General features: G+C 41.5%; 1 protein-coding gene across 1 annotated transcript in view; it reads right to left on the bottom strand.

The window, feature by feature from the left end:
* plpp4 (phospholipid phosphatase 4) overlaps positions 1 to 13690 on the bottom strand; it is a 69506-nt gene that overhangs the window by 2880 nt on the left and 52936 nt on the right. Inside the window, exon 6 of the mRNA XM_063191180.1 lies at positions 3573 to 3743. Coding sequence (XP_063047250.1) covers positions 3573 to 3743 — 171 coding nt within the window. The remainder of the gene's footprint in view (positions 1 to 3572; positions 3744 to 13690) is intronic.

Here is a 13690-nt window from a genome sequence, read left to right as displayed (position 1 = left end):
CAGCACCTCCACTATTTATGTTATTATTATTAATGTGCGATGGGTCTAAAAAACTGTTCTTTCACAGGGACGATTATTTCTAGCGACGCCCGTGACTGAAAGCTCTTTCTCCAGAGTAAACAGGGCTTAAAATAAGCCCTTAGTCACACTCTTCGTCTGTCTGGTGTTTATTCTCCTATCTTGCAGTCTTCCTCATCTCAAACAATACCCGTTTTACCTCTTGATGAACCAAAATATACACGCACACATAGACACAGACACAGATACAGACACACGCACGCACGCACGCACGCACGCACGCACGCACGCACGCACACACGCACACACACACACACACTCTCTCTCTCGCTCTCTCTCTCACACACACACACACACACACACACACACACACACACACACACACACACACACACACACACACACACACACACACACACACGAGTCCTAACAGGTCCATGAACAGTGCTGATCAATGGAATGATTGGCATCTTAATGCTGATTGACAGCTGTCTGCCAGAGCTCCATTCTGGCTACCCGTGCACTGCTGATATCCAGAGCCTGTGTGCACCCATCATGCTCAAACATTTCCATCTAACTGATGTGTGCATGGCAGCTGTGACCCAATGGTTAAGGACTTGGGGCGTCATTTATAAAACTTGCGGAAGAAATGCGCCAAAAGATGGCGCACGCACCAATGTCAGGATGTGCGTACGCAAGAAAATAATCAGATTTATAAAGCATGGTGCACGCACGTTCCACGCCGATTTCCCTTTATAAATCCCAACCGACTCTGAAGTTGTGGCACATGTGCATACTTGTGGACACACCCATAATTAATATAACTATGAATGTTCAGTGAAACGCCCAAAGTGAATATATCTGTGGATGGCGTGCGGAAAGCAGACGACACATTTACCAAATGTGGAGCAAACAGTTTTCAGGGTTCCCACACCTTTTCAAAAATCATTTTCCAGGATATTTCCAGGACATTTCCAGGACTATTTTTGGATAATTCAGGACGGCTATTTCATCCGTCGGACCCACAATTTGGACATACACAGCGACACACCATGCATTTTAGAGACAATGTGACTTTAAAGGGACAGTTTGGTCAATTTCAACATGCAGTTGTATTGCTCACGCTACCCTTGACTTGTCAGTACCTGGTGATGCCACATTTTTCGGCTCAGCCCTTTCCGAGATATGAGCAATTCTAATGGGGGCAGCGTTTGTTTACATTTTTAAAAAATGAAACATAGGCCAACTCCAAATATTTTCCCAAAAGGTACTGCTGTTTGCTAGTTGTCTGCTGATGTTTTATAACCTTTTGGATGTTTTTGGGAATAAATAAAAATGTTTTTTTGAAATGTAAACAAAGAGCTGCCCCCATTACAATGACCAGGATCTTGGAAACGGCTGAAGAAGAAGAAAAAAAAATCTCAGGCACTGACAAGTCCAGGGTAGTGTGAGCATTACAACTGCATGTTGAAATTGACCAAACTGTCCCTTTAAGGTTGAAATGAGTTGTAATGAATGAGTACAGTGTGTTAGGGAAGAGGGTACGTCCAAAGGCGTCATAAGAGCATAGTATGGCATGGCCGCAAGGGGAGTCACTTTCTTCTTCTGCAGTTAGTACTAAGGAGACTAGTGATAGGAGGGATTACATTAAACACTGGCAACTAGATCTCCTCTCTTGACCAATTTTGCGAAGTTACAGAGTTCAGATTTTATCCATTATGGCATTGCACCCACTGACCATGAGCACAGTGTCTTTAAGCAATGTCCTCGGACTACACCTAACCCAATGCATTTTCCATTGAGTGATACTCCTTATCCAATGTACGTTATTTGCTTAGTACTGGTGGCAAGGCAAAATGCAAAACCACTACCACCAGCGCTGGAGTGTGGAACAGGTCATAAGACATAGTGAATTTGGGTCAGCTGTAATTAAGGCTGAATTTAACCACAAACTGAACATTGACGACAGGACATCCTATTTTGACCGGGCCGGAACTAGCAGCAGCTCCTCGCACCCACAATGCAATTCAAATTGCGGAGTTCCCAGTGTCACAATTTTTATCGATCATGGCCTTACATTTGTAGGCCTATTATGACCGTAAGCAGGTTTTTGAGAGATATATAACGCCATAATATCAACTAGCGACTTCTAGCGACTTTTGGTAACACTGAGTCAAAGAATATGACTGTGTATAAGTGCAATCAAAGATGGCAACCTGACCAAACTGTGTGTGTGTGTGTGTGTGTGTGTGGACAATAATGTATTCAATAGGTGGATATAAATTGAATCGTCATGTCTAGACTCGGAGAAGAGTAAAAATTATACCACAAACAAAATCGGGAAAAAGTTGAAGGAAAAAAAATCCAGGACAAATATTTTTTTTTCCAGGACATTTGGTGAATTTCCAGGACTTTCAAGGACTTGAAAACACATCTCTAAATTTCCAGGTTTTCCAGGTTTTCCAGGACGTGTGGGAACCCTGAGTTTTATTAGATAGAGAACGTTGGGCAATGTTAAGCAGTTAAGTTTAGGAAGTTATGCAAAAACCAAAATCCCTCGAATTGCAGCGTGTTAATGGTTATGTTTGTTAAGGTCACGCTATTAAAAAAGGTAAAAAAATAAAGAGCTCCATTCTGGCTACCCGTGCACTGCTGATATCCAGAGCCTGTGTGCACCCATCATGCTCAAACATTTCCATCTAACTGATGTGTGCACGACAGCTGTGACCCAATAATTAAGGACTTGGTCTTTAGATAAGGGGTTTGCTGGTTCAAATCCCATCATGAGCTCTCCCTAACCCTCCATCCATCGCATGAGGTGCCCTTCAGAAAGGCCCATTGCGACAGGGGACTTCAACCAATACCCTGTACTTAACAACTGTAAGTCACTTTGGATGAAATCGGCAGCTAAGTGTAATGTAGTGTAATGCACGGATGGTGTCCTGCATTGCTCTGCAGAAGAACACCACAACAAGAAGCATATAAATATTTACCAATGAACCACTGATATCCCTAGAGGCTGTGTGATGGGGAAACAACTTTTGATTAAGTAGGTTAAGTCTGTGGCAGCTGTGTGCAGACACCACTGAGCAAATGTTTACTGAGGACACAAGTTAAAAAGACAGAGAGGCAATGCAGGAATGCAGAACAAGTCGACTTTTACTGGATTTCGTCTTTGATGGCAACCAAGCAAAACTACATGATTCAGTATGCTGTAAAAATGTGTTGAAAATAATATAGACTGCAGATGCCACACGCTCTCCACAAACGTAAACAATTTTGTAGGTTAATAATAGTCAGAATCCATGAAAGTGATCCGATATAAAAAAAACCCCCCTAAATTATAAATTCAATTGGCCTATGAATTACATCTCACTGTGATTTGGATGACTTACTTTTATATGCATTTCATGAAAGGTTGGCATTTCAGACACACCTTATGAAACAATATAACGAGAATCTTGTGTTGGCGAGTTACCGTACCTTAGACAAAATCAGGTACGAGTTCAAGTATGAGTAAAGGTAAGTAAGAGTAAAGGTAGAACTTATCATACCTTGCCAGTGGTGCTTGTAGTCGCAGGTGCGTGAGAGGGCGATCATCATGGCGCTGTAGAGGGGCAGCACCATGGCACAGAGGCGCCAGCTGCGCCCGCGGCCCACATCCGTGAAGCAGTGCAGCTTCCCCGCCAGGTAGAAGGACGTGAAGCCCAGGCCAGAGAAAGCAACTGGGGAGACAACATAACAGATGGACACATGCGAGAGAGAGAGAGAGAGAGAGAGAGAGAGAGAGAGAGAGAGAGAGAGAGAGAGAGAGAGAGAGAGGAAGAGAGAGAGAGGAAGAGGTAGAGAGAGAGAAGGTGTGTGTGTGTGCGTGTGAGTGCGTGTTGCACTGTATCTTTGCAAACACAGCAGAATCAGTGAGGAACTCCAAACAAACACAAAAAGAGACAGACGCTGCTCCCTCGCGATGTCGAAAGAAAGATCATTATGATTGCCATGTTGGTCTTATCAGATATTGACACATAGGCCTATAATATATTCATGAACTGTATCTTCTGTGTGTGTGCGTGTCGATAGGACATTGCCATTGTGTGTGTGTGTGTGTGTGTGTGTGTGTGTGTGTGTGTGTGTGTGTGTGTGTGTGTGTGTGTGTGTGTGTGTGTGTGTGTGTGTGTGTGTGTGTGTGTACTCTGCTGTATCTGCCTTGTCTCGATGGCCTAGTCTCCTCAGTTGTTTCAGCTGAAGTGACAATAAACCTATAAACCTACTTGGCTTGGCTTTTTTGTTGCACACACACTTTCAGCCATCACCCTCAGAGTTTCATTGAGAGCATTCAGGCCCTTTTAATGTACAGAAAAACAAACAGATTTTCCCAGATGGAGAACAGTATTTAGTTCATTTCACATTTCTGCTCCTGGGGGAGGCTAGCTCTTTAAACACAGACGACTGGTCCGTCTGCCACTAATGTCTGCAGCTGTGTTTTTCAAAAGACACCGCTGTGCGGAGTAGACAGGAAAGGGAGAAAAGAAGGGGGAAGGCTATGCAGCAGGATATGTTTGCTCCTCTGGGTAAGTCTTTACGTCACGGTTGCTTTTTTTGGTGTATATGTAATCTACCGTACGTGCAATATTACTGTGACTTGCCATAATGTGTCATTCTATTCTATTCCAAAAACTGAATGACACATATGAAAACAGCCATAAACATTAATAATGTGTCATTAATGTTCCTGACATGTGTCATATCATTCTTATGCTGGTTACATGACACCCTTATGTAGACTCCTTCAAATGAAATTTTACCGTACTTACACTGTACATACCTAAACCTAACCATCCAGCACAGTGCAAGACAGTGCATAGGGTCACATGATGTTTCATACTTTGCTTAACTGCACTTAAACAATCTAACTGCACCTTAACCTGTAGCGCAGAGCCTCTGTTATAACCTCATTGTCACCAAAATGGTTGTTGAGTGTTTTCAGCAAAGAGTGAATAGAGCTGTCGATGGGTCCACCTGCAGTAAGAGGCTACAATAAAGTGTAACTCGGCTTGGAAATATGGTGCAAAAATCCACCTAGCTCTGAATCATCTGCAGAGATTAGACGGTGTTAATTCAACACAGAGTAGAACCAACCCTAAGAGTGTTAAAGATACTCTCCAAGTGTGGTGTCAACACTGTAAAATTCACTGTGTATGAGACATCTGCAGAGATAAGAGGGCAGACCTGCAGAGGCCGAAACAGCCCCGCTTTCCGCCACCTAACCTGTTACCCTGGCAACTTGAAAACCCCTAATCCTGAGATAAGGCCTCTAATTCACATGCGATCCAGCCCAAATTTGGTAATAAACGTGCAATTTAATTGGGTTCTTTGGCGACCTTGGATAATGAAGTCATGAAATTGGAACATTAGCGTCAACAAATAAGCTTCTCCACACCAAAACCCCTGTGTTATATGGTGATTTCCAGACCATATTCATGAACGTTAACATTTCTGTGACAGTCTGGTCCATGCAAATTAAGACGGTAAATCAGATGGAAATGTTGAAAAAGTGTTTGAATAAAAAAGGAAAGCTCGAATATGCAGGGAGTTCATATCACAGTGGAAGTGCTCTGTGCTCACAGCAATATTACCAGATGGAATAAGACACATTTTGTCTGCTGTCATTCTGACATAAATTAGGCCTACAGAACATGTCATTTTCCTCCTCAAACCAGAGGCCACATTGATGCTTATCTGTAAAGCCATATTGATATCCAGACAGTGATGGGAAACCTGGATAAATTAGTTACAATGACCTGGTTTTACCTGTGAAATTCAGCCAGATGATTGCCTGATTGAATGACCACTGGGTGGATTGGATAGGAAATGTATCCATAGGTTTCCCGTCACTGATTCCAGATGAGATATCATGCTAACACTTTCATCTCAAACATTAGACACTTGCAATATACACATCCTATCTATACTAACCATGATTATACCGCCATCGGTCTGCATTTTTCTTCGCATTATAGTATTTAAGTGATACACCTTGTGCTGGCAGATATGCATGTGTTTTTTAACCCATTGACGTCTAACACACTTGAAAAAAGGGTGCTGAATGCCTGAGCCATTTTTAAGAAAAGCTGCCCTCAGGTTATAAAAACCTAAATATCTCAGCTTCAGAAGCACATAAAAATATGTACTAAGTTGCATTTAAACGCTAAGACCCTCATCTTTCATTAGAATGTGTTAATTCATCTCAAACAAACAGAGATTTTTAGTAAAGTTGAATCAAATCTCATGAGCATGAATGTTGCGTATTGCAGCTCCAGGCGCCAGGGTCAATGTTGTGCAACGCAACATCAGGCATCAATGGGTTAAATGAATTCAGCTTCATTCTCTTGCAAGGATCATGTTGAAAATGCAATTCTGTTCCATATATGTTTAGCAGCCTCACTTCACTAATAACATTCAATAATTCCGAAGCCAAGAAATCAAAAATACAGCCAGATTACAAGGTCACAAGATGTTTTACCCTCTTATACACATAAGTTTCATGTATGACCAAATGAAAAGTTTGTCAATACAGTGGTAAATGCTATGTCAGTGGGCTGTGCGACTAAGTCAGCAGTAGCTGACGTGACGACTGTGCTGATGATGCACTATATAAAGCGACAGCTGCTCACTGTCATGGTTTCCATGCTACAACTCACTGACATTAAAAAAGAACAACACAAGCAATACTCTTCAAGACACAGTGGAGGGAGGGCTTTCACTTGAATACATGCTCAAGGACAACCACAAGACACAGAACGGAAGCCAATGTACTGTACCGCACATCTCAATTCAGTGCATATCTAAAAATCAATTGACTTGATTGAATCTGAGGAGCGCTGCCAGTGAGGGGGGAAAGTGAAGTTGATTTTAAGGGCCTGTCATTGACAGGGAGGCCCTCTGAGGACACTATTAATGTTATTATTAATGAAAAAGAGGAAGGAAACCTTTGTTCATCAATAAACCCCAATTGCTGGCAGCCCCTCTGATGCAGAGGTAGCCTTACAACAGTTACAGCAGAACAGTGCTAATACAAAACAGAGAGTAGGCTAAGACCAACACAATGATCATGTTAAAGATTCTACTCTATTATTTTAAAAAGCTTTTTTTGGACTATTTGGTGCTTTCTAAATTTATGATAGGACAGTGACAGAGGGACAGGAAGCGAGCGGGGAGAGAGAGACGGTGAGGGACTGGCTAATGCTCCAGGCCGGAATCGAACCCGGGTCCCCGGCTTAGTAACCGAGTGCCCTACCGTTAGGCCACGGTAGGACCATGTACTCTATTTTTAGTGTCAAATTCACACTATACAGTACGCCAGCAGAGCAGGGGAGGTAATTAACCCTTTACCTAAAATTGGAGATAAAGTGAATTCAAATCGATCGCCAAGAGATGTCCGTAGGCCTGCTTTTGTTTTCGCAACGGGCAACTACTTCATGTTGCTTTGCCAAATACATAATGGCCCTAAGAGCCTTGAGCCACTTGGCTGAAGAGCCAATAAAAGAGACTTTCACAGCACAGCAACAATAGCTTTATAAAAGTAAAAAAAATCGTTGTACTGTAAACGATAACAAAAGCCAATCTCTAATATATTATTTACTGGCGTTCTGAGCAAACTGCACAGGATGTGGATCTCTGACCCTTGTATACGTGAACCAGAGCAAGACTGAAGAAAGTTTCAGAGTAGAAAGGAAACAGTTCAGTCAATACATGTTCAGTAAATGCCTAAACCCTGTACATAGAGTGTATTGACAAAACAGTACAAATATATTGACTTTGATTTGTTACAACTTTCCGCTAATTGTTCTGTTTCAAGCATGTGCCCCAGCGGGACTGTTCACACAAAAAGACCAAATGGTCTGTTGTGTGTGGCTAAGTGTGTCATCACGCTGAACAGTAAATTAGTGTCATGATGGTGTGTTTTCAGTCTGAATGAAGGCAGAGAGGAGTGTGAGACTCTGTGGAATTGCTCTGGTGCGCCAGAGTGATGTACTGCCAAGAATGCTGAATGTGCCAAAGTCCCGCCATTCTGCCAAGTATCTGCCAGCCACACCATTGGCAACAAATTTAGACACAGGGAGGTGGCCTTTACATAAAAAGAGCAGGGCTTCGTGGTAAGAAATTGTCAAGAGTAGTGGTGTACTTTTTTGTTTATGTCTTCTATAACCTCTGCATGACTTTTAAAAGTAATTACTGAAAAAAGAGCCTCTGTGAGGAGAGCCCAAACTTTACCACTGAAGACCTTTCCGATTCTGCCACTGCCTGCTTTTAGATATATTTCTATGTTCAGGGCTTACACAACTTATTACAGTCGTTCTTCCTCATACTTTATTCTCTTCCTATTTTGGAGACACAATACCACAGAATGACCCGCAGGCATCTTTTCCCTGCCCTGCTGCAATTACACTAAAAGTGACAAAAAGCTGTATCAAGCTGAGAAACCGTTGCTGGGCTATTTCAGAGCTGCAACAGCAGAAGCAACAAAAGCAGGAAAGTGGGATGGTTACTAGCAGAATGCCAGCATTACGACATTCCGATTGGGAGCTGCTGAATTGCGTCATGCCTCGTCATTATCCTAATATTCACTTAAGTTCAACTATAAACTGTCGTTCATGTCGCCCAAATTGCCCCTCATAACCCAGAATGCTTTTGCCATAAGCACAAAGAAGTCTATAAAAACACCAGGCTATAAAATACTGTCCTCTTACTGATTTGACATCACTCAGTACAGCAAAGAAAGGGAGCTGTTGTAAGGCATTATATGTGGCTGATGAACTACCACTAAAAAGTGTCGTTTTGAAGTTAACATGGATGTCTTTAAAAGTCAACCTGAGGTTCCAAACTATAATAAAACCCAACCCTAATCTATTTGAAGGCACGGCAATAAATGTCAGTCTTGTCAGCTGTAAAAATGTCAAATGTCAGATGCATATCAAGCTATGTATTGTGCAATTTCAGAAAGAAAGGTTGAAGGAGGTTAATATGCATGGATTATTGAAGTCGTCCTTGTCAATTGGAGGCCAACTTTTCTATAACAAAGGACAGTATTAGTAAAAAAAAAAATATCATCTGTAAAAAAGGATGATAACTTTTTGTTGAATTGATGCCATCCTTAATCTGTATTTAACAGTCTCTTAAACAACTCTGTATCTTAATAAATAAAACCAAAGTATTACTGACATCCATTAAAAGAGGACAACGTATCTATGCACACGTACCGATGAATTCACCACAGTAAGCACAGTTGGTATGGTTGCTTCTTTTAACAAATCCGTCTGGCAGGTAATGTTGTACTACAGTATATGGCCAAGAACAAAGAGGACATACTGTACGCATATGAAAAAGGACAGTCTCAGTATCTTAATCACAAAAAACAACGTTATCCACAGCTGGTGTTTTTGAAGAAGTTTGGAGCAAAACAGTCTCATGGTATTGGCGGTGCAACAACAAAATCAAATCCAACTGACCCATCTTCAGCTCTCACAGAGCTTCAAAATTAGATTTCTTGTGATGAATTTCCCATAACTCTCTAGTCTTTTGTCACCAAGGGACAGAAACTCTGTGCAACAGTCTACTCTACTACACATATCAAAGAGCCTACTGGGCATGGCGGTGCTGTGGTGTTTCTTTACACTTTGAGACATACCACTCCTTCAGAGGCTTCACACGCACCCATGCACGCATGCACACACGCACACATGCACGCGCGCACGCATGCACGCACGCATGCACGCACGCACACGCACGCACGCACACACACACACATACACACACACACACATGCACACACACATGCGCACACACACACGCACGCGTGCACGCATGCTCACAAACACACAAGGGGCTTGAGTGCAACTCGGGAGCAACAATCTCATGTGTTTTGCTTTAAACATACAAGCCAAGCGTGATGCAAAGATGTGCAATGCGCGAGGGGAAATTTACCCTAAAAACCCCTAAAAATTCAAAGAAATACATGGGAAGAGCTGTTACACATTTTTGGGGTGTTGAACCAAAAACATACCTATATATGGTTCTAATGGATTTTTTTTTTTTTAAGTTAAAAATAAGGTCTATCTTCAGTAGTTGTTGATGACGCAGGTAAAGCGACCGGGTGTCGCAGCTAAACCCCCAAGGGGATTTCAATTATTCATGAACATTTCACAGCAAGTGAGTGGATGAGAATGAGGAAGGAAATGTTTCCGATGCAATTTGGTGGTGCCAAGGCACCTCTACCTGAGGCCATGAAGCCCCACAGGGCCCAAACACCCAGGGGAAACTTTTCAGGCAGCTTGGAAGGGGTAGGAGACAGAGCCTACATTTACAGCCATTTGATTTTTGGCAACGCTTGAAACAAGTTCAAAAAGGGTGCTTTTGCACCTCTGTGTGCAAGTGTGTATGATATTACCAGTGAGGCTGTCATTCAAGTATAAGAAAGATCCTGCCCACTGTCCATTCCATCAGCAAAAACTTATTTGACTAAAAGTTTCTTGCTGGTGGACAGTGTATCAGATCTTTCTTACACTTGAGAGCTTGAAACAAAAGAAAAGGCCACTCAAAGTCAGTCCATCTGACAGGTTCCCCTATATCCGCTGCAATGTCCCCAAGGATGTTTCAAAGGCATTTTAGTAGCAAACTGTAAGAAACAACCATGCAGTAAAAGGGAGACATGATTCGACCTGGGTGAAAGGTGTTGTCACAATAAGTATCCTGGCAAGTCCTCCTCTATGTTTTAAACCATAGTGCTATAGTATCTTAAATATGCCATCTTAAAAAAGCAACAAAAGTAGGTTTATGCAGATTGCAGCTTCAATCAAGTGATTGAGCCTACTTATTTACAGCCGATTGCCCTCATAGTCAAAAGTGGTCGTCCTTGGCAGCAGTGGACAGATTAATGACATCAATGTCAAAGTTGTTGTGTACAAACATCACCAATGATGTGTAATTCTTCTGGCTTTGCACTAAATGTATTGACTTGCAATGCATACAGTAAGTTGGTTTCACTAACTGGTTTAGCCTACCTACCTAATGAAGGACAGTGAGAGAGTAAGATGCGAAAGTAAGCGGGAGGGGCGTTGGAGGAAATTAGCCTTAGCCCACAGAGCCACCTCATACCTCTTTCCTTTCTAAAGTCAGACCACCTACTTTTGCACTCCATTTACACACTTTTGAACCCAAAGAAATGATTGAACTGCTCACTGAAATAATTCCTTTAAAAAAAAGAAACTTGACAAAAGTGGAGTCAGCCAACTTTGATAGAATTTCCCCCTTAGCTTTTGGGAATTCTGTCACACCTTTCAAACGGATGTCACAGGTACGGTACTGCTTCATGATTAAATCTTCACACCAAGGGGGCTTAGCACTTCCCCTGTCTTTTTGTCCCAGTTTTCATTAAGGTTACAGGCAGGCCAATCCCCAGGATGGTTCACTGTATTAGGGGTTTGAGTTTGGAGGGAAAGTAGCTGACAAAAAGAATATGACATAAAAATAAAGTCTGAAAAGAAATCGGTCTGAAATGTATAATGTGGCAGCAGCCGAAGTCACATTTCATCATTTTATGATGAATTATTAAGAAACTAGCTCTGTTGTGTACGGCACTCTCGGCTAGGTGGTTTACTTTGGAATATGTTCAACAGCTTTTATATTCTGCTCATCAATAAATTGATAAGCTGAATACAAAAGTCGTGCTGACAGCGAGAAACGCAGAGTTCAAATGAACCAAACCCTAGGTTGCAGCTTGTAGGCCTATATCTAAAGCAAAACAGTTCACACACAGCAATGCTTTTTTAGGCTCTCAAATTAAATTGCTTATTGACAGAATAATGAGACTGAGAAGCAGTTTCACAGGCCTCTCTTGATTTTTATACAAGAAATAGCACTGACAAAAAAACAGAGGATAACCTAAAGATGTTAAGCACTCAAAAAGGGGTGTAGCACCAAATTCTGGATCCAAAGTATAACAAACTCAATCACCTCCAATGGACCTCCTATATACGATATTAATATGTTCAAAAACAAATTTGACTCCTTATGGGGCCCTCTCGTATATCCTGGTGACTCAGTCTCCTCACTTTCCCTCCCTACTTTGACACCCCTGGGCTCAAAATTGAAACCTGAGTTGAGGCTATTTTTTTAAATAATAGGTTAAAGTTTCAACAACTCTCACAACTGAGATGTTTACAACAGCAGAGAGCCAGGCCATTACTTCCACAGGTAACCTGAAGATGTCTGCTCAACAAGTTGCAGTCAGAAGGTCACTGATGTGTTTCTGGTAACTCAGGGAGGTTCTTTCTGAACAAAGTCAAAGGTCTACAAGTGCTTGCTGCAAGCTGCAGAGAGGTCAGATGAGTTGAACCTCCAGGTCTTCAAAACTCTGAGACACATGGCCCTCTACAGGTACATCTATCTTTTCCAAGGTTCTTCTGCCATTAAATATCACCGTACAGACAAGCACCATCAGGCGATTAAACCTCAATTAAGAGCTTTCTCTAGACAGCATCATAAATCAAATCTCGGGCACAACGTCATTTCAGATTAATTTCAGCAGTTCCTACAACAGCAATCCCTAAAACAGATGAGGAGAAGCATGGAAGACAGATGTCTTCTCATAAAGATCCACAAATTAACATCTCTCTTTGTGTTAATGAGAATAACAACATTAATTTCAAACCAGTCTAATGCTCTCTGGCATAACATCCAATTGTCACATTCAATTTCTCTTAAAATCTCACAGATCAACAGCTCCACCAAATTGCATTTGAATTAAATATTTGATTTGTACAATATTGGCATGACCTGATGTCTTAGCTAATGACCATTTTCATGGATTTTTGCTCAGTTAATTAATGTCAAGATCTAAAGGCTTATTGTAAATGAAAAGGTTATTTAGAAAATAAAATGAAATGCAATGAAATGTGCAATTGTGAAAAAGAAAACAAACACATACTGTACCAGAGACGTTCTATTAGAAGTAAGAAAATATTTGACTGTACCCAGCAGTTGGTTCTCCATTCCCCTTTCTGTCATCAATTAGTCATTTAAAGAGGCTTACATATAATACTGTAGTCGACACACCCTAACTAACGGATAATCGGTGTCAATGTGAGGAGATCCCTTTTTGTCATTTTTTTAAGGAAGGGGCTCCATCAATATAGAAGATAACTAGGAATTTCCAAGTGGAAATATTCACATATATAAAATAACTCAAATGCAAGCTTGGTTGGACAAGCATGGCTTCAAAGCCCTGACATATTGGCTGTTGAGGTTTACTTTCTGTTAAAGGGGTATGCCACTATTTTNGGACTTAAAGTGATACTGTCACATTTTTTGAAATGAGCTTATTTTACACCTCTCCTTGAGTTTAATGATTGGGTTTTACCTTTCTCCTGTACTTTCAATCGTTCTCTGAGTACGGCAGTACAAAGTTTATCTCCAATCTAATGGTTAACATTGAGTCGTATGAGAACAGTTAGCTGCCAGCTGGTCTCATGGGACTCAATGTTAACTGCTAGCATCGAGGTAAGATTTGTACTGCTTTACCCAGAGAACGGTTCAAAGTACAGGAGAAAGGTAAAACCCAATCATTTAACTCAAGGAGAGGTGTAAAATGAGCTTATTTCCAAAAATGGGACAGTAT

Source organism: Engraulis encrasicolus, chromosome 24 (genome assembly GCF_034702125.1).
Source record: "Engraulis encrasicolus isolate BLACKSEA-1 chromosome 24, IST_EnEncr_1.0, whole genome shotgun sequence".
NCBI lineage: Eukaryota > Metazoa > Chordata > Actinopteri > Clupeiformes > Engraulidae > Engraulis > Engraulis encrasicolus.
The sequence above is the reverse complement of the archived record's forward strand: the minus strand, read 5'-3'. Positions and strand labels throughout refer to the sequence as shown.